Source organism: Barbus barbus (genome assembly GCF_936440315.1).
Source record: "Barbus barbus genome assembly, chromosome: 15".
NCBI classification, from domain to species: Eukaryota; Metazoa; Chordata; class Actinopteri; order Cypriniformes; family Cyprinidae; genus Barbus; species Barbus barbus.
Window position 1 is genome coordinate 10,398,263 of NC_136743.1, and position 21,987 is coordinate 10,420,249.

General features: G+C 38.1%; 3 protein-coding genes across 3 annotated transcripts in view; 2 read left to right on the forward strand and 1 right to left on the reverse strand.

Annotated features, from left to right (window-relative positions):
- Positions 1-10,042, reverse strand: part of LOC306881876 (telomerase protein component 1-like) — a 32,861-nt gene extending 22,819 nt beyond the window's left edge. Inside the window, exons 1-13 of the mRNA XM_079436213.1 lie at positions 9,929-10,042; positions 8,369-8,899; positions 8,024-8,179; positions 7,525-7,674; positions 4,295-4,459; positions 4,012-4,149; positions 3,632-3,703; positions 3,393-3,514; positions 3,143-3,300; positions 2,943-3,052; positions 2,775-2,853; positions 480-672; positions 113-332 (exon numbers count right to left, since the gene is read on the reverse strand). Of these exons, the coding sequence (XP_079292339.1) occupies positions 113-332; positions 480-672; positions 2,775-2,853; positions 2,943-3,052; positions 3,143-3,300; positions 3,393-3,514; positions 3,632-3,703; positions 4,012-4,149; positions 4,295-4,459; positions 7,525-7,674; positions 8,024-8,179; positions 8,369-8,893 (2,088 nt within the window). The 5' untranslated portion in view covers positions 8,894-8,899; positions 9,929-10,042. The remainder of the gene's footprint in view (positions 1-112; positions 333-479; positions 673-2,774; positions 2,854-2,942; positions 3,053-3,142; positions 3,301-3,392; positions 3,515-3,631; positions 3,704-4,011; positions 4,150-4,294; positions 4,460-7,524; positions 7,675-8,023; positions 8,180-8,368; positions 8,900-9,928) is intronic.
- A 739-nt stretch (positions 10,043-10,781) lies between these two features.
- LOC306881864 (mannose-binding protein A-like) lies at positions 10,782-13,442 on the forward strand. Its single transcript, XM_079436200.1, has 4 exons — positions 10,782-11,018; positions 11,991-12,186; positions 12,277-12,354; positions 12,553-13,442. The coding sequence occupies exons 2-4, from the start codon at positions 11,991-11,993 to the stop codon at positions 13,029-13,031; spliced, it is 753 nt and encodes a 250-aa protein (XP_079292326.1). The 5' UTR covers positions 10,782-11,018; the 3' UTR covers positions 13,032-13,442.
- Positions 13,443-16,721: 3,279 nt separating this feature from the next.
- Positions 16,722-21,829, forward strand: hbl4 (hexose-binding lectin 4). Its single transcript, XM_079434771.1, has 7 exons — positions 16,722-16,963; positions 17,033-17,137; positions 19,634-19,659; positions 20,090-20,321; positions 20,429-20,506; positions 21,101-21,184; positions 21,304-21,829. Exons 1-7 carry the CDS (start codon positions 16,780-16,782, stop codon positions 21,681-21,683), a joined length of 1,089 nt encoding a protein of 362 aa, XP_079290897.1. The 5' UTR covers positions 16,722-16,779; the 3' UTR covers positions 21,684-21,829.
- The last annotated feature ends 158 nt before the right edge of the window (positions 21,830-21,987 follow it).

Consider the following 21,987-nt stretch of genomic DNA (forward strand, 5'->3'; position numbering starts at 1 on the left):
ATCACTTATATAAAAATGTAACAAAATATAAATCCACAGTCACTCTGAAAAATTCATAAAAGTACAACTGCACTGTGCTAATAACTGAAACAATAAGATGCACAAATCTGACCGATGCTGAGAGTTTAGTCTCGTCAATGTCTTCAGTGCTTTCAGGGGGCAAGCAGACATCATCAGCGCCACTCCAGTCCCGATCCTCTGCGATGTCAGCATTATACATCATAAGAGTGCGTCCAGGGAGAGGCGGGATGTTGTACTTGCAGGAGATCTGCACAGCTTTCTCCAAAGCACAGCAGTACTTGTTCAGAAGCTCCTGAGTGTACAGCCTCTGACTGACAAATTACATCACAAAAAAAACATGTCAATGCAGGGGTAAAATGAACCAAAATTATTTATTATAGTAGTATATTTTGATCTAAAATGATCATACTATTTAAAGGTTTTCTTTATTATTAAACTAGATATTCAGCAATACACACTTTGCTTTTTTCAGGAGACTGCGTTTGATATTGAATAAGCGGTAGACGAAGGGAACTCTCATTGTGATCCTCAGTCTCTTGCGCGCTGTTGTTTCCCAGTTGTATTGTCGATATCGTTTGGTCTTTGGCAATTTCTTCAGAATACCTTGCAGGATCTCCCTGGAGCTTGGCACCTTGACCACAGGCCCACCAGCTGAAAAGGGAGAACATGTCACTCAAACTTACTCAGGCGCACTTCTATTGAATTAGATTAATAGATTCATCGACATCCAGTGAGATCCAAAGTTTTGTAGATTAAAACCCTAAAAATCCCAAAAAGTCTTTCATGAGGACTAAATTATTTGTACAATGATGTACAAAGGTCTGGGGTCTGTAAGAAGTTTTTGAGAGAAAGATGCTGAACAAAGCTGCATTTATTTGCAAAGCTGCATTTGATCAAATCTACTGTAAAAAAATTGTGGAAACCGATTTTGTCAGGATTTTTTTGATGAATAGTGTGTTAAAAACAGCATTTATTGGAATTAGAAATATTTTGTAACATTATAAAGATCTTTGCAACATTATAAACATATACAGTGAGGGAAAAAATTATTTGATCCCCTGCTGATTTTGTACGTTTGCCCACTGACAAAGAAATGATCAGTTTATAAATTTAATGGTAGGTTTATTTGAACAGTGAGAGACAGAATAACAACAAAAAATCCAGAAAAACACATTTCAAAAAAGTTATAAATTGATTTGCATTTTAATGAGTGAAATAAGCATTTGATCCCCTTTCAATCAGCATGATTTCTGGCTCCCAGGTGTCTTTTATACAGGTAAGGAGCTGAGATTAGGAGCACTCTCTTAAAGGAAGTGGTCCTAATCTCAGTTTGTTACCTGTATAAAAGACACCTGTCCACAGAAGCAATCAATCAATCAGATTCCAAACTCTCCACCATGGACAAGACCAAAGACCTGTCCAAGAATGTCAGGGACAAGATTGTAGACCTACATAAGGCTGGAATGGGCTACATCGCCAATCAGCTTGGTGAGAAGGTGACAACAGTGCGATTTTTCTCAAATGCGATTTTTCTCTCCCTCGGTCTAGGGCTCCATGCAAGATATCACCTCATGGAGTATCAATGATCATGAGAACTGTGAGGAATCAGCCCAGAACTACACGGGAGGATCTTGTCAATGATCTCAAGGCAGCTGGGACCATAGTCACCAAGAAAACAATTGGTAACACACTACGCCGTGAAGGACTGAAATCCTGCAGTGCCCGCAAGGTCTCCCTGCTCAAGAAAGTACATGTACAGGCCCGTCTGAAGTTTGCCAATGATTCAGAGGAGAACTGGGTGAAAGTGTTGTGGTCAGATGAGACCAAAATCCAGCACTTTGGCATCAACTCAAATCGCCATGTTTGGAGGAGGAGGAATGCTGCCTATGACCCCAAGAACACCATCCCACCGTCAAACATGGAGGTGGAAACATTATGCTTTTGGAGGTGTTTTTCTGCTAAGGGGACACGACAACTGCACCGCATCAAAGGGACGATGGATGGGGCCATGTACACCAAGAAGAAGCACATTAAGGTCCTGGAGTGGCCTAGCCGGTCTCCAGACCTTAATCCAATAGAAAATCTGTGGAGGGAACTGAAGGTTCGAGTTGCCAAACGTCAGCCTCAAAACCTTACTGACTTGGAGAGGATCTGCAAGAGGAGTGGGACAAAATTCCTCCTGAGATGTGTGCAAACCTGGTGGCCAACTACAAGAAACATCTGTGATTGCCTGACCTCTGTGATTGCCAACAAGGGTTTTGCCAACAAGTACTAAGTCATGTTTTGTGAAGGGGTCAAATACTTATTTCACTCATTAAAATGCAAATTAATTTATAACGTTTTTTAAAATGCTTTTTTCTAGATTTTTTTGTTGTTATTCTGTCTCGCACTGTTCAAATAAACCTACCATTAAAATTATAGACTGATCATTTCTGTCAGTGGACAAACGTACAAAATCAGCAGCAGATCAAATAATTTTTTGCCCTCACTGTACAGCCTTGCTAAAAAAAAGGATGAATTTCTTATAAAACAAAACTAAAAACACTCACTCCAGACCTTTGAATGGTAGTGTATGCTTTACATTTCATCACATATAGCCAAACTGTCAATATGATTTTGCAAAGCAAAATCAAGGAAAATTATAGTTTGAAACTGTTGTTGAAACCCCAACATCAGCCTAAAAAACCTAACCCTAAAATCTGACTGGTTGACAAACATGTTGATCCAGGTACATCCTTCATATATAAACTTACCAAATTTACTGAGCTCTAAAATGACTTTATATGCAGACAGGAAACGGAAAGGAAACTGCCTGCTCTGGATTACAGCATTCTGTAAGATTAAACACCATAAACCTGTAAATTACTTCATCAAGTTACATAAGTTTCAGTGTGCAAAATACTGATTTGAAAGATGCTCACCTTTGAGGTCAGTCTGTTGAGGATCTTAGTATGATGTTTCTCACTGATGCCCACAGAGATCATGTTCCTCAGGTTCCTCAGCATTGCCATAAAAGGAAGAGACTTTCCATCTGCAATTACAAAAAAACATTTACTTAAGTTTGAGTAGATGTTCAAGAATTAAGACAATTTTGAACCCAGTGCATGTCCTTCATTCACACCAATGAGTTTCTCCCAGGTGGCAGCTTTGTTTCCCTCCTGACTTAGTTTGCATTCCCACGTGTTGGGCTGCTTAAGTTTCATCCGCTTTCCAGCTCTCTCTCGCTCCCAAACCCCACTAAGACCACTGCGAGAGAAGGCCTTCAGATCACTCGGGTATCTGCATGCAAAGACAGACAGCAAACATACTCACTCATGGCTGGAAGTTAAACTGTTTGACAAAAAAATTATATGCCAGCTTGTAGGACTAACTTCTTTCCCAGAATGGCCATAACATGTTCTGCAGATTCTTTGATGTGAAGCCGTTTTATCATTTTCTTGAGGCTGAATTCACTCTGTTTTTTATCCTTTGCAGTACGATTCTGGTTCTCCAACTGTATCATAACATTCAGAACTGTATCATAAGATGTTCAGTACTGACATTATATGCAATAGTAATTTGTAATGTTATGTAATATCAAACAGATCAAACTAAACTCGGCAAAACTCACATATTTTTTAAGAATGGAGTCGTCAACTCTGACAAGATCACCCCACTTTTTCCACTGTGCAGCAGAGATTTTCTGAAAGAAGAGGGGAAGAAAACAGCATTTTTAAAGTGATGTGGCAATTTTAAAGACAAAAAAAAAAAACTAGAAAGAGATAATGTGTTCTTTATTGTATGTTGGTAGGATGAGTGCGACACTGAAAATATGGGATTCAAAATGTCTTGAAATAACCAGAAATTAAGAATTTTAGTCTTATATTAATATTACAATTAAATTAAAACAACAGTTTTTAAAGAAGAGTGTTCTGTGGTCTCAGACTTATGCAGCCCACTATATATATTCTGATCTATAATATTAATTACTAAGTGTTTTTGACATATTACCTCTCCTTTTTTTCGTTTCTTGTTGTGTTTGCAGCGATGCTTCCGTGTATTGTATTTGGCCAGCTGATATTCAGTGAACTGCTTAAATTTATCCGTTAGAGCTTTTTTCAGGCAGGAGGGTAAAGATTTACTGAAACACTGCACAAAAACATTTAAAAAGCCATGAAAAAACAAGAATAATACAGTAGGAGCAAAATAAAATCCTTATTTAAACATCTACCATGAGTAAAAATATAGTGATCATTTCTTAAAGGCAGTAATGATATTTAATATTAACACTTACCATGCTATAGATTCTTGTCACCTCCAGCCAATCAGATGGCAGCTGTACAGCAGCACAAAAGTACCTTCTCAAGTGTGGCTTAGAACCAGGCAGATGGGCCGCCAGTGCCAGCAGGAAGTTGGCTGTGATACGAATGTTTAGTTCCTGCCTAGTATAGACCGCAACCTAAAACCAATGCAAATATGCAAAACTATATGTTAACGGGTCATGAACTGAGAAATTCAGTTCATGACATATAAGAGGTCATTGTACTATAAAAACATCCTGTTTTTATGTTTCAAAGTTTCTGAACTCAAAAATTTATCTTTTTCAGAAACTGACATACTATGTGTGCGAATCAGTGGGTGGGGCTAAACAGGCTGTGATGTCGAAGCAAACTTTCATCTTTAGCCACACTATTAACAGGCGATGTTTAGCCAAACTATTACGCCATGATGTGTTACATTCTACAACCTGTCATTTTGGCAGATTGGCTTCAATAAAAGCTGTTTTTAGACTAACAGGGAAGTTTTGAGTTCTGAAACATATAGGATGTTTTTATAGCACAATGACCTCTTATACAGTCATGGCCAAAAATATCGGTACCCTTGGTAAATATGATCAAAGAACGCTGTGAAAATTAATCTGCATTGTTAATCCTTTTGATCTTATTTAAAAAGTTCACCAAAATCATACAAATAATAAAAATGTAAAATGGTGGGGAAATATCATTATGAAATAAATGTTTTTTCTCTAATACACATTGGACACAATTAACGGCACCCTTTTATTCAATACTTTTTGAAACCTCCATTTGCCAGTTTAACAGCTCTAAATTTTCTCCTATAATGCCTGATGAGTTTAGAGAACACCTGACTAGAGATCAGAGACCATTCCTTCATCCACAATCACTCAAGACCCTTTAGATTCCCAGCTCCATAACGTTGCTTCTTCTCTTCAGTTCACCTCACTCATTTTCTACAGGGTTCAGGTCAGAGGACTGGAATGGCCAGCAGAAGCTTGGTTTTGTGCTCAGTGACCCATTTTTGTGTTGTTTTTGAGGTTTGTGTTAGGATTATTGTACGGTCGGAAGATCCAAACATGGCCCATTATAAGATTTCTAACAGAGTCAGACACTTATTGATTTTGTATCTGTTGGTACTTGATAGAATCCATGACGCCAAGATGTCCAGGACCTCTAGCAGAAATATAGAAATATATATATTTCATTGTACACATGGGGTACTTTTTATCCCTGTGTTCACCAAACCCATCTTGAGTGTTTGCTAAAAAGCTCTTTTTTTTTTTGTTTCATCTGACCATAGATGCCAGTCCCATTTGAAGTTCCAATCGTGTCTGATAACTGAATATGCTGGAGTTTGTTTTTGGATGAGCTAGGAGAATTTTTCTTGAAACCCTCCCAAACAACATGTGGTGATGTAGGTGCTGTTTGACAATGTTTTTTAAGGTTTTCAGACCCCGAGACTCAACTATTTTCTGCAATTCTCCAGCTGTGGTCCTAGGAGAGTCTTTAGCCACTCAAACTCTCCTTCTCACCATGCATTAGGACGATATAGACACACGTCCTCTTCCCTAGTTTCGTAACATTTTATGTTGATTGGAAATTCTTAATTATTGCCCTGACGGTGGAAATGGGAATTTTCACTGCTCTAGCTCTTTTCTTAAAGCCACTTCACTAATTTGTGAAGCTCAATTATCTTTAGCTGCACATCAGAAATATATTATTTGGTTTTTCTCATTGTGATGGATGATTAAGGGAATTTGGGCTTTGTTTTCCCTACTATTTATATTTCTGTGAAACAGGAAGCCATGGCTGGATAATTTCATGTTCATAATTACCCTGGAGTGCTCAAAATTGTGAATATGAATGAGAATATACTTCAGAGATATTTTACTCATAAGACTAGGGGTGCCATTAATTGTGTCCAACATGTATTTGAGAAAAACATTTATTTCGTAATGATATTTCCCTAATTTTAAATTCTTATTATCGAATGAAAGGTTAGATTTTTGTGATTTTTTTTTATAAAAGATCAAAAGGATTAACAATGCAGATTAATTTTCACAGCCTTCTTTGATCATATTTACCAAGGGTGCAAATATTTTTGTCCATGACTATATATCAAAAGATCAAGGGAATTTTGATTTCTCAGTTCATAACCCTTTTAACACCTGACAACATAACCTAGGGCTGCTCGATTATGGAAAAAATCATAATCACGATTATTTTGGTCATGATTGAAATCACGATTATTTTACACGATTACTCATTGACTTTGGAAATATGTTGCATTTATTGAACAGAACAGTGAATTCTCCTTAAAACAGATTAAGACAGATAAAACAGATAAAGGCAAACAAGATCAACAATGTAGTGCACTTCCACAATCTTTTGAAAACAAGTAATAAATAAAATATAAATAGTAAATAAAATAATAAATAAATTAGTCCAAAATAAATTTGCTCACGTATGTGCCTTAACAAACTGAAAAATGCAAAACAACATTTTACAACATTCTACATTTTAAACATAATTAACAATAAAATTCCGGTCAGTAACTCAGTCCAAGAATATTTTAAGGCTGGCACACTATCGCTCAGAACTAACAGCAAATATGTTTAACTTTAACTTTAGCCTATGTAAACATGTTTCAACATGGCCAAAATGCTGATAGGGTTACAGATCTAAACCTTAAAGGTTTTTAGCCAGAAACACCAGCCTATTCACATGATCTGGTTTCAGTGATGAACGCAAGCAGGAGACAATATTTCCCCTAGTGCTAAAGACTCGCTCTGATGAAGAACTTGTGGCTGGAATACAAAGATATTTCCTTGCCAGGTTGGAAAGACGTGGGAAGATTCTCTGAGATTCCTTCCACCACTTCAGTGGGTCTTCCTCAGCATCCAGTGTCTCTGTCTGCTCTTTTTCTGCCATCTTCACTCGCGCTGATTTTTAAATGCGATCAGATACCACATACGCAACTTCTTCGCTGACAGTATAGAGTGAGAGAGTTCGGGCTTCTGGAAGGGCGAAAGTGCGGATGGGCGCGCGCGCGTCAGAACGCAGGTCAAAATAACTTAAAAAAAAAAAAGTGAATAATCGTTTTTTTTTCGATTACACCATTTTTGTGATCGTTGAGACCCGAAATCGAAATCGAAATCGAAATTCGATTAATTGCACAGCCCTAACATAACCCCCCACATACTCACACAGGCAAAAAAACACCAACCTTTAGCAGAAACTCAGGGTCTTCTGTGGTAATCTCTGTGGCCAGAACCTTAATAATGGCCCACACACTTGTCTTCTTATCCCAGTCCTTCTGGCCCGGGGTACAGCTCTTATTGACAAGGGAGCAGCACACCATATTCAGCAGGTTGTTCTGAAAGACAAACAAAAGAACTGTCACATAAGAAATGTTGACTGATTTCAAATATTATACTGTAAAATATTATATATAAAGCTCATTCATTAATCAATTCATGTTAATTAAGGCTACCCAAATTTTACTGTGAAAATTCCAAACAATCTGAATTATCCACACCTTTATGATATAGGGCATAAAGGGAAAATAAAAGACTGGATTTAACATGCACGTGTGTGCCGACTGTCTACAAAGAATCACCAAAGAATGCATATAAACAAAACTAAAAATAAATAAATAGGGCTAGCGCATTATTAACCATTATTTAGGTTCACACAAGCCCTAAAACTGTGCTCACTCGACTCACCTTTCTGTCCCTCAATTCCACAAGATGCTCATCCTCGTTTGCTTCAAGAACCCCAAACTCCTCATGAGGAGCTACAGTCTGCTCCCCCTCTCCATCTAAATCCATATTCAGAACAGGCATCTGGTCATCCTCCTCAATGATTTCATGTCTGGCATCCTGTTAAGATATAGTTAACTACATTTGCATATCCCAAAGAAAATACCAGTCCTTGCAAGGTATTTGTAAGTAATTGTAAGTAATGTCATTTTTTTTATACAAAAAAAGTATTTGTGGAGGCGGAATTAAAACGATGCTACATTAATTTACATACAGTTTTACAAAGCCAAAGACAAAATCACTCTATACCTGTCTAGGCTCCTCATTAGATCCCAGCAGCCCTTCAGATGAGAAAAGCATGTCTTCAACTTCTCTCTTTTCATTTGAGCCCACTTTATTCTCCATTGAAGGTGACAGATAGGAGCAGACAGGTGGGGCGGCAGTGGGAGTTGACATTTTGGAGTAAGAGAGTAAAGGATTATGGGAATAGGAGGAGGTTAGAGAGGATGAGACTGGAGGATGAAGTAAAGGCTTCATTAGGAGGGTATTCTTAGTGCGCAGCAGAGAGGAGGAAGAGAATAGTGAGCTCGTTGTGGATGACAGAAGAGAGGAGGTGGCCATCGTGGAGGACAGGCTGGTTGGCTGGAGTGCTGGACATGATGAAGAGATGGAGGTCTGCTTGGCCCAGGATGGAGATGTGTACTGATGCTGAAACAATACTGAGGGCGCTTGAACCAGAAAGCGGTTTTCCAGACTTGGACTGCTATAGTTTTGCTGTAGTCTGGCATCTGTGTTCACCTTCAGATCAGTCTGAAGGGGAGCCGGAGTCTTCATGTCTGCCTGGATGAAGAAAGGAGAAACACAGAACAGGAAATTATGGTTTATATTATAGACACTGCAAGTACAGCACCAAACTGATTCTTGAGACAGGGCACAAAATACGTCCCACAAATTTTCCTGCTAATTAGATTTCAATAAGAAACCTTCTTGAAACCACCTGTCAGAAAGCAAAACGGCAACATACATTTATTGTTTCAAGATAAAATGCTACTATATCCTGGTCACACTTTTTAAGGCCTCTTTATCTTTTTGAGTTCAACAAGATCATACAAGCTCAAAAAAACAATATCTACAGCATGTAATAGCTACATGTGTGATAATTATGATGACACTACTACTACTACAACTAATAATAATAATACTATATTCCAACACTCCACACCATAACCTGTCAATCCTGTGAGATTTTTTGTTCAAAGGTGACATTCAGTACAATACTCAAAAATAACTAGGACTGCAAACAACAAATGTATTGTAGACACACCTGGAAAATGCAACAAGCTGCCTCCACTGTTTAATTCCAGCTTCTTTAAGTACTGATCTTAATGGTATATTTCCTTCTCTCAACTGCCTGCGAAGTCATGTACCTTATCCCTCGCCGTTTGCAGTGCCCCTTGGAATTAAACACGTACGCTCCATTTGGAACGGAATTGCTCTTTAGATTTCTGAATGAGTTGTAAAGTTCACTTTATAGGACACTTACGGTCGATCGGAGCTCACCAAGTGACAGTGAGTGTGGGACAAAGTCCTCTGTCTTAGCTGATAATCAATGAAGAACAGTCTTCTTTGTCTTCGCAATGTCTGTTCTATATTGCCACATACATACAAGGCAGCTTCATCAGCACTCCCTCATTTCTTAATGGTCATAAATGTGCTCAAACATAACAGACACACTGACTATTGTGATTATTGACATGAAAATCTCCAAGCAACACTGCTGTAAATAAACGCATGCACTTTATTTGGATTATTACGTGCTACATGGTTCATTCAGTGGTGTGACTAAATAAAATAAAGAAAATAACTCACATTTAATGCTTTGTGGCCAGGTATTAATGTAAAATGAAGAAATTCGGAGGGCTGCCGACTGCAATCACTGGTGAAAAACTAGATCACTTCCTCACCTCTCATGTGTATGTCACTACTGTAATGAACCGAATACAGACGCATAAGGATTGGTGGAGAGGGCGTGCCATACTTAGAAAAAGAACATTCTTTCTTCACTCATATGAGCACTTTTAGTTTTGAAGGAAAACTGGAAAAATAAATCTTGTGACCCAATTATGGATGGAGTCATGTTACATATTTCAAAACTTGCGTGATGCTTATATTTTTACATTTTACATAACAGTTTAATGTGAGATGGACAAGGCATTTAGCTGAACTTACCATACTTGAACCAAATGATAAATATAATGAAATATTCCAGTATTTAGGTCCCTTTAACAAAATGTGACCATGTACCACAAAACCAGTCGGGAAATTGGGAAATATTCTGAAAGCTGAATAAATAAGCTTTCCATTGATATGGTTTGTTAGGAATGGACAATATTTGGTTGAGATACAACTATTTGAAAATCTGGAATCTGAGGGTGCAAAAAAATCTAAATATTGAGAAAATCGCCTTTAAAGTTGTCTAAATGAAGCTCTGATCAATGCATATTACTAAACAAAAATTAAGTTTTGATATTTTTTCGGTAGGAAATTTACTAAATATCTTCATGGAACATGATATTTATCCTAATGATTTTTGACATAAAAGAAAAATCTATAATTTAATCCATACAACATATTGTTGGCTATTGCTACAAATATACCCATGCAATTTATGATTGGTTTTGTGGTCCAGGGTCACATATTATAATTGTAAACCATTTACCAAGGAGGCGTCTTCGGGCATTATGCTTTCTGAGCCTGAAAAGCCCACTGCACATGTGTACATTGTGTGGGAAGTATATCTGAGAGAAAGAGCTCTTTTTCAGAAAAGGAAATTCACAACAACAAGCCCCTAAGATTTAAAGCAAGAAGACCCTCCTTTCTTCAGTCAGTTGTGTGATTTTAGTCTTGTGGACTTGTTGGGCAACAGAAATTGCATCACTTGGACTCCTCCATTGAACTGGTAAGGATTTGAATATTATTCAAAAAGAGCTGAGAATAGTTACAGTAAATCTAAGAATGAACCACAAAAGTAGCTTGAACTTATTCAGTAAAGAGACGTATGAAATGGATGTCAATAACACACATTGCTATTTAACGTGTATCCAGATGGACCACATGAGAAAATTTAATAATCATATCAATACAACTCAAAGTTGTTGTGCATTGCATAATTATACAAGTTAATTACACACTCTTAAAAATAAAGGTGTTTTTGCAGTGATGCTATAGAAGAACCATTTTTGGTTCCCAAAAGAACCTTTCCGTGAACAGTTCCTAAAAGAACCATTTTGAACAACATTTAAAAAATCTAAATAACCTTTTTTGACTATAAAGAAACTTTTCTGCTTTTGAAAGGTTCCATGGATGTTCAAGGTTCTTCATAGAACCATTGATGCGAATAAAGAACCTTTATTTTGAGTGCAATCAAGAATTACAAACTTGTTTTGCTAATGAAAAGACTTTGTCTGGACCTTGTGTCTGTCTGCCTAAGTAAGTATTTCCTGTTTACTCTGTTTGCAGTTGCACAATTCTGGAGCATAACAAATACTTTCCATTATATTCTCATGAGACTAATGAAGTTGGGTTTAAAAGATTTGTTTATCATATTCTCCTGATTTATTCCTAAACCATGGGGATTTTTCCATACAGCATGATTTCCTAAATCATGATGACTGCTGGCAGTATTTTCTGATTTATGAAGTGAAAAAAAAAAGATGTTCAGATTTCTGTTCTGAAAATGTATGCGGATCAGTGCTTTTTTAATTAGATAATGCACAATATGCATATTTAAACATAACATTTCACTGTCTTCCGTGGCGTACTGTGATTAATTAATTAGGGAAGTATTGAGATAGCTATTAGTTACAGTATCTAGCTAAAAAAAATGTCATTTACAGATTGTGGAAAATACGTTTTCCTTTTTACACCACAGATGGCGCTGTTAAAGCTGTTCCTCAAGGCTTTTCTGCTCCTTCAGTTTGCACTGCAGATGTTGGATGGAGCTGAACCTCAGAACCTGAACTGTCCTGCATATGGTGGAGTTCCTGGCACTCCTGGACACAATGGTCTGCCTGGGAGAGATGGTAAAGATGGAGCAATCGGACCCAAAGGAGAGAAGGGAGAGCCAGGTCTGTGTATATGAGACAGTGAAATTAAAGTGAGGGAGTCTGAGGTAGTGGATTATTTCATTCCTACCTTATTTTGCTCCTACCTTATAGGAGTGAGTGTTCAGGGACCACCAGGTAAAGCGGGACCACCTGGAGAAAAGGGGCAAAGGGGACCTTCAGGTCCACAAGGTATTAAACATTTTAAGTTATTATAATAATAAGTTATTATAAGTCATTTAGCTGTTTCACAATCCCTCATGTGGGAGATTCAGAGAATGTGAAAACATTGCTTTTTCTGCTTGTCATGTAAATAATTTATTTTCAATAATTTATGTTCATTCATGTAGACATGTACCTAATTTCAAAGTGCAATTATTCTATTTTCAGGCTCTCCAGGACATGAAAGAATATCTGACTCCCTAAAATCTGAGATGAAGCAACTTAATGCCAAGATTGCCATGATTGAAAAGGTTGTGAGTTTTAATACATTCAGAAAAGTGGGACAGAAATACTACATCACTGATGGTGTTGAGGCAACTTTTGACACAGGATTGCAGTACTGTAAGGACGTTGGTGGAACAATAGTTTTGCCAAGAACTGCTAATGAAAATCAGGCATTATTGAAAGTATCAGTATCCAGTGGTGTTGGTAGTAAGAAGCCATTTATTAGAACTACCGACAGAGAAACAGAGGGACGGTTTGTGGACACTGAGGGGAAGCAACTGACTTTTACCAACTGGCATCCCGGTCAGCCTGATGACTATAAGGGACTACAAGACTGTGGAACTATAATAGACACTGGCCTTTGGGATGATGTTGGTTGTAATGGTCTACATCCCATCATATGTGAAATAGAAATCAGATAATGTGTATACAATATTAAGATGTATACATATCTGCAACAATAACATGCTATTAACAGCACACGCAGAATACACAGTATAAATCACACTGTCAAATATATACTTCAAAAAAATGATATTACAGTGCATAAAATTTACACAAATACTTGCTATAAATGTTTTTTTAAAGAAATTAATAAATGCATTCTTATGGATCAAAGAGTTTCTCCTTTAATTTCATTGCAAGTCTCACATAGCAGAACTTTACATGAAATGATAAACTGAAACTAATGAAATTATAGGACAGCGATTTTATCATATTTGTTTCTTTCTAATGTTTATGTTGATATCCTTTGACTTCTGAATGGAATAAACAAACCCATAACTTCACTCGCAACTCTCCTTACAAAATAAATCATTAACATTTTGACAAGCATTGGATGTTGTTTTTGTTTCGTATAAACTACTGTATGTCACGGTGCACACACGAGGGAGGAACCAGGAACACGCAGACGAGGATATAAACTCAAATAACACACTTTACTGACATCAAGGCAGGGCAAGACAAGGCAGGGTAAGACACAGACATCAACAGGAACACCGGGGAGTAACGAGTAGACCAGACAAAATGGCACAACACAGACAGGACTATAAATACACAGGTAAATTAACTCAAACACACCTGGAACCGAATAAACTACTGATGACATGACAAGGACAGGAAACAAACCAAATATGGGCACAAGAGGCAGGAACACATGACAGACACACAACAGTTCCCTTACATTACTCCCCCCTCCCGAAAGGCTCGTCCCGACAGTTCCATCAGGGAGGAGGGGGGGGGTGGGCGCTCTGGAGGCCTCTCAGGACAGACACGGACCGGAACACAGGACAGGGACCTCCAGAGCGGAACAGACAAACTGAGAGCTGGACGAGACCAGTGGAGACACAGGAGAGCTGGACGAGACCAGCGGAGACACAGCGGAGCTGGACGAGACCAGCGGAGACACAGCGGAGCTGGACGAGACCAGCGGAGACCCAGGAGAGCCCAGGAGGCCATGGTGGAGCCAGGGGCTCAGGTGACCATGGCGGTGCAGGGAGCACTGAAGGCCAAGGCAGATGGTCTACGGAGCCTTGGCCTCGGACCCCTCTCGGCCCGGCCCCTACAGCCGGAACCCTACTACCCCCCCCAAAAATTTCCCTGGGGATGTTGGGGGTATCAGGAGCCCTCCGGGGCTAGACACAAGTTAAAAAGTCCTCGGTCACTGGTCAATACGGCGGCAGCCGGCTGCCACTACCACAACGGTGGCAGCCGGCCGGCTGACCATCCCAACGGCAGGGACCGGTGGGCTGGAGGCAGCCCCAACCGGTGTCGGGCCGAGTGACCTCGGACGGCGGGTTGGCTTTCCCCGCGAAACAGTGGCCAAGGTGAGCCGCGAACGGCGGCGTGATCTCCCGCGAACAGCGGGGTCGGTGAGCCGCGAACGGCGGCGTGATCTCCCGCGAACGGCGGCGTGATCTCCCGCGAACGGCGGGGTCCTTGAGCCGCGGACGGCGGCATGATACCCCGCGCACGGCGAGCTGGAGTCAGCGGCGATCCGGCGGGCATTGAGTCAGCGGCGATCCGGCGGGCATGACTCAGCGGCGATCCGGCGGGCTTGGCTCCCGCAAACGGCGGGTAAAACAAAAAACACAGGAACAAACAAAACACTGGAAAAACTGGACAAAACAAAACGCGGTGAAGGGACGACGCTTACTGTACTGGTCTGGTCTTCTGTCACGGTGCACACACGAGGGAGGAACCAGGAACACGCAGACGAGGATATAAACTCAAATAACACACTTTACTGACATCAAGGCAGGGCAAGACAAGGCAGGGTAAGACACAGACATCAACAGGAACACCGGGGAGTAGACCAGACAAAATGGCACAACACAGACAGGACTATAAATACACAGGTAAATTAACTCAAACACACCTGGAACCGAATAAACTACTGATGACATGACAAGGACAGGAAACAAACCAAATATGGGCACAAGAGGCAGGAACACATGACAGACACACAACAGTTCCCTTACACTGTAGTTACAGTAATATATTACTTTTGCAGTAACTAGTAGTTTAACTAATAAGATTTCAGTAATAATATTACAGTTATCATCCATAAAACAGCTTGTTACTTATACTTTTGATGCCTCAACCCCTACTGATCTGAAGTCCAACAATCCAATAATTCCTAGATATATTTTCAGAATTTTCACTACATTTACATTTATTCATTTAGCTGACGCTTTTATCCAAAGCGACTTACAATTGCTATATATGTCAGAGGTCACACGCCTCTGGAGCAACTAGGGGTTAAGTGTCTAGCTCAGGGACACATTGGTGTCTCACAGTGGATTCAAACCCGGGTCTCTCACACCAAAGGCATGTGTCTTATCCACTGCGCCATCACCACATGAAGTCACCAGTGCAGCAGGCAAGCTTGTAATATGGAAAAGCCATATTGCCATTACATTGATGATTTGAACACTGATGTGTAAGAGTAAGGCATTTCTTTACTCTGGCATTACATGGCTTGCCCACCCACATCCCTCTTATGCCTATATAAATAAAGCTACACATGACAGTTAATGAGATTAATGCAGCAGTTTTAGTCAAATGTAACTATCAATCACCACTGAGTGTTTGTAATAACTTCTGACTGCAATCCAATGTGGATTATGGTCAAATGATGAGGCAGAAATATATTGTTGGTAACATTTTAGAAGAATTTTATGGGGATGATATGCAATTACAATTTATGTGGGGAGTGAAAAAAGGAATGTAACTAGTAGAGTAACTAATTACTGTTCCCAGAAAGTAATAAGTAAAGTAATAATATGTGACCCTGGACCACACAACCAGTCACAAGGGTACATTTTTTTAAATTGAGATTTATACATCGATAAATAAGCTTTCCACTGATGTATGGTTTGTTAGGATAGGACAATATTTGGCTGAGATACAATTATTTGAATATCTGGAATCTGAGGGTACAAAACAAAAACAAAATATTGAAAAACATCGCCTTTAAAGTAGTCCAAATGAAGTTCTTAGCAATGAATATTACTAATCAAAAATTACGTTTTTATATATTTATGGTAGGAAATTCATGGAACATGAAATATCTTCATGGAACATGATCTTAACTTAATATCCTACAAATTTTTGGCATAAAAGAAGAATCAATATATTGCTACAATATATTGCTATATTGCTACAAATATACCCGTGTTACTTATGACTGGTTTTGTGGTCCTAGGTCACATATTACTTTTGAAAGGAGTAACTAGTATCGAGTAAGTAATTAATTTTTTGGAGTAATGACAGTTAATTACACTGAAAAACTGATAAGATACAAAATCACAACATACACAAATTAATGTAACAAATATGCATATGGTTTACTGCAAAGTACACCAGCTGAAAGTGTCTAGGCTGGTTATACAATGAATGGAAATCTACAGATGGTATTAAATAGGTTACTGGGTAAATGTTTCTCTCCGGAGCTCAAGGTTTCAGGTCCTGACGTTTTTTAACTGTTCAAACATAGTGAATTTGCATTAGACAAACACGGGGCACCTATCAGCAACCAAAAACATTTTTTCATCACAAATCGCATAGGCCTATAAATCAAGAGAACATAAATAAAGACCCATAGACAGATCTGAAACGTATTTAGCATTGTAGCTACAGAACTCTTGTAGTTTCCACAGTGAATAGAAGATGGCGCTGTTAAAGCATCAAATCTGTGCTGCGCTGCTCCTAATGGAGTTCATGCTGCTAGCTGCAGCTCAAAGTAGTTGTCCAGTTTATGCTGGGGTGCCGGGCACACCTGGACACAACGGCAGCCCTGGCAGAGACGGAAGAGACGGGTTTCCTGGACCAAAAGGGGAAAAAGGAGATCCAGGTTTGTGCTTTCTTATTTGTTGTTTTGTTGTGTCATGTTCTAATGCTAAAATGAGATCTTACTCTGCAGGAGTTGGTGCACAGGGACCCCCAGGTAAAATAGGGCCAGCAGGGCCAACAGGGCCAGCAGGTGCTGTTGGCCCTAAAGGACAGAAAGGAAGTCCAGGTCCACAAGGTAAAATAAATACATTTTAACATAAAATACTTACCGGGCAGGGGAGACACTATGACCAAGAAGGTGGTTCGCCCAGAGCGAGGCTCAGCCATTACACTCCGGCCGTGCTGATCCCTTGCGAATTCCCCAAATGTGGGAATCTCGACTGCATAATTTATGCTAGTGGGGGACTGTATGGGACACCATACTTGACCACACGTCACGTACTTTCCTTTCCTTTCCTTTCCTTTCCTTTCCTTTCCTTTCCTTTCCTTTCCTTTCCTTTCCTTTCCTTTCCTTTCCTTTCCTTTCCTTTTTCCAATATGGTATAAAAAAAATACCATATTGTTGTTACTGAAATTTGAAATGCATTGTACTACAATAATAATAATAATACATACATATATATATATATATATATATATATATATATATATATATGAAGAGTTTTTATTTGAGTTTAAACTCATGTTTTTTTTATTATGTTATCATGTTTTTATTGTGTTAGTTAGCTGTTATTTAAAGTTATTTTTTAACCTAGTCAAAATAACCCAACTGCAGTTTAATTGCGATTAATTGGAATGCACAATGAAAAAACATGATTTTTGAGAATTGTTAAAAATGGAGTTATCTGTTTTTGCAAATGAACTCACACACTCACTCACACACACACACACACACACACACATATATATAATAAAAATATATAAATATAATATATAATATAAAATAATATATATATATATATATATATACATTATATTATTATATTATATTTTATATATTTTTATTATATATATATATATATGTGTGTATATAAACTGCATAAACTCATAAAATTTTCATAACAACGTAATTTCACTGTTTTGTTATTTTTTTCACAGGCACTGCTGCTGACAATAATTTAATTACAAAACTTCAATTAGATATCAAACATCTAACAGATAGACTCAGTGGAATAGAGAAAGGTATGTTACTTCTAAGCAAGTAACTGCCTCAGAGTTTATTGTTTTGGAAAAATATTTGTTTAGTACATTGCTGTTAACATATTCTTTAAACAATATTTCACCTTTATATGAAGCTTCCAGGTTTCGCATATTTAGGAATATTGTAGGAAAATACTATGTGTCTGATGCGCTGGCATCAAATTACAATGATGGATTGAAGTTCTGCACAAATGCAGAAGGAAGAATTGCCCTGCCAACAAATGAAGAGGAAAATAACTTGTTAATGTCATTGCATGCTGTCCTTGGATCTGCTTATATAATGATTGGAACAACAGACAAACAGATAGAGGGGACATTTGTAGATATGCACAATCAACCTCTAACTTTTACCAAATGGAAGAAAAATTAACCTAATGATTATCGTGGAAATGAGGACTGTGTTGCCATCTTCACAGATGGTGAATGGAACGACGTTAAGTGTGACTCAGAGTGGCACGTGGTGTGTGAACTACAAATTGAATAAATCTCTGAGAACATTTAAAGTAATTATTTAGTTTCATACTTAAATGTAAAATGTTATGGTTTAGCTACAATCATAACTTTAGCCTTTGCCTTCTGCATAAGCAAAGCCACAACTTCACTCCTAGTTATCCTAAGAAAATCAATCATTAACATTTATACAAACAGGATCTTGTTGTTTTGTATAAAATGCATCAAATTTGTGTTTGGACAGATATATTTTGATTCATCAAATCACCATTACACTATAAGAAAGAAAAATTGGACAAATGGAAAATGTGTTGATAATTTTCTACCTTTCTGTTAAGTTTACAGGTGTTTCCTTTAACCCATACAACACAACCCAATACAAAGTGTAATTGACAATACAAGGAAAACATCATCAAAAAATCAGTACAGACCATATTTTTATGGAGTGTATATTTAAATAGGGTTCATATAGCCTATATTTTGCACAAATCAAGATAATAAGTGATAATATTGATATTGTGATTTCTCAGTTACTTAATCGTATTATTAATTTAATGTTAAAGTTAATGGAAACTACAAGAGGTGTCACTTTAGGATCAAAACCAATTTGAAATACTGATAAAATACATAATAATGAACCATGACCACAAATGTAAGCAGTCAGGTAGAGGAACTGAGCCCTAGAACTTACAGTATGTCCAAAAGTGTTTTTTCTATAACAGATAGCTAAACGGGTTAGTAAGACAAGTTTCTCTCAGGATCTCAAACATTTGATGTCCTGGCGTTCTTTCAGTTGTTCAAACAGTGCATTTGCATTAGACAAACACTGAGCACCTATCAGAAAAAGTAACCTTTCATCTGTAATAAGTTGATTGACCTCAATTATTATTAGGTCATGAAAGTATGCATTTTTCAGTGTAAAAACAATGCATATAAATTACAGGGCAACATATGTGACTGGCATATACAAAAACTAGTAAAACGATGCAGTATTTGTTTCTCTTTGTTTTGTCATTGAACTCTGGGTAACCACGTCACTGAAATTTGGTGAAGGGTTTTGTGGAGTCGTGTTCTCTTTTAGTGCTGATCGCCAGGCCGGATCTGTCGGTAAGATTCATATGCTTCTGGTAAGGATTTTTTTAAAGCAGGATACAAAAGAGTGTAGTAGGCCTACATGCCAGTAGTTTGTTTTGTTGTCCAGTTTCAGGATTTTAGAATTTCATAATATTTTATATTTTATTTTGATTTGAGACCACTGTTGGGCAGAATGACTTTTAATATTCAATTTATAGCTGAAAATGTGAGAAAAAAAACGTTAAACTTGTTGTTTACCTTCCTTTTACTTTCTGCTGTGAACTTGTTTGAACTCAATATATTACTATCAAACCTCGTTTTTATTAAATATCGTCATAATCAGAGAGAAATTAAATTTTTACGAAGTGAAAAATATTGTTAAAAAGTGAAAATAATTTTATAAACGATAAAAAATATTTTGCTTTGGACTCGAGGGTGCTAATTCTCTGGATTCGTCTGAAAGCAACACTGCGGCAACAGAAATCCTGCTTGTTTCCACAGTGAACAGCAGATGGCGCTGTTAAAGCATCAAATCTGTGCTGCGCTGCTCCTAATGGAGTTCATGCTGCTAGCTGCAGCTCAAAGTAGTTGTCCAGTTTATGCTGGGGTGCCGGGCACACCTGGACACAACGGCAGCCCTGGCAGAGACGGAAGAGACGGGTTTCTTGGACCAAAAGGAGAAAAAGGAGATCCAGGTTTGTGCTTTTAGTTGTTGGTGTGTTAAATCATAAACTTTGATGTAGTGGTAGAACATAATGCTGACTGCAGATCAGAGAAATGAGATTTAATCATCACTCTGCAGGAGTTGGTGCACAGGGACCCCCAGGGAAAATAGGACCACCTGGCCCTCAAGGACACAAAGGAAATCCAGGTCCACCAGGTAAAATTAAAGCACAGTGAATTATTGTATATTAAACTGAATTACTGTATAGGGAAAGTGGTGTGTGGCCAAGTATGGTGACCCATACTCAGAATTTGCGCTCTGCATTTAACCCATCCAAGTTTACACACAGTAGTGAACATACACCCGGAGCAGTGGGCAGCCAAGAGGTGAGACCCTTGATCAAGGGGTTCGGTGCCTTGCTCAAGGGTCTCACCTCATTTGGGGTATTGAGGGTGGAGAGAGTGTTGGTTATTTACTCCCCCCACCTACAATCCCTGCCAGACCTGAGATTCGAACCTGCAACCTTTGCATTACAAGTCCAACTCTCTATCCATTAGGCCACAACTCCCCCGAATGACATGTAATTATTAAACAGAAAAAAACATTAATTTTAAACTTTTATAATTAAAAAAATGATTCATTCAAGCAAGTTGTCTAAAATGAAAAAGTCAAACGATCGAAACTGTGATTAAGTATTGTCTTTTAAACATATCGTAAGTTTATACAGTAGTTATATAAGGTTCAAGAAAAATAAACTTCTTGGTATTTTCTTCTGATGCTTGTGATTTTCACTCTGCTATGCTTTTACAGGCACTGCTGTTCAAAGTACATTAGTTACACAGCTTCAATCAGATGTCAAATACCTAACAGACAGACTCACTGTAGTTGAGAAAGGTAGAATTCTCCTACATATACAATCAATGACAATCACTATGCATGTTTTGTTTATATGTGTAAGAATATTTATATATATTTAAGATAATGCTTTTTAAAAAATAAAAATAAATGTTTAGTCCTAGGATTTCGCATGTTCAGGAAAGTGGGCAAGAAATATTACGTGTCTGATGGGCTGGTGGGAAATTTTGAAAAGGCTCAGAAGATCTGCTCTGATGCTGGGGCTGAAATTGTCCTGCCAAGAAGTGAAGATGAGAATAAAGTGCTAACTTCAATGCAAGCTGCCCTTGAGTCTACTTACGTATATGTTGGTGCAACAGACAGAAAGAAAGAAGGGCATTTTGTGGATATGAGTGGCCAACCATTAACTTTCACCAACTGGAAGAAAAAAGAGCCGAATGATCATAATGGAGTAGAAGACTGTACAATTATTTACAATAGTGGTGTGTGGAATGACATTAACTGTAATTCAGAGTGGCATGTGGTGTGTGAACTGTGAAGTAGATTATGAATTGTTACTGCTCTGATGTTTGAATGAAGAAGGAATAAAGGAAATCTTTAAAAAAAAAAAAGAGAGAGAGAGAGTGGATTTGCCTCATAAAACCATTCTTCTAGTTTGCTATCATAAAAATTCAGTTTAAAGTTAAAAAACATTTATTCATTGACTGGAATCATGTGGATTACTTGATATTTTTATCAGCTGTTTGGACTCTCATTCTGACGGCACCCATTCACTGCAGAGGATCCATTGGTGAGCAAGTGATGTAATGCTAAATTTCTTCAAATCTGTTTTAATAATAAAA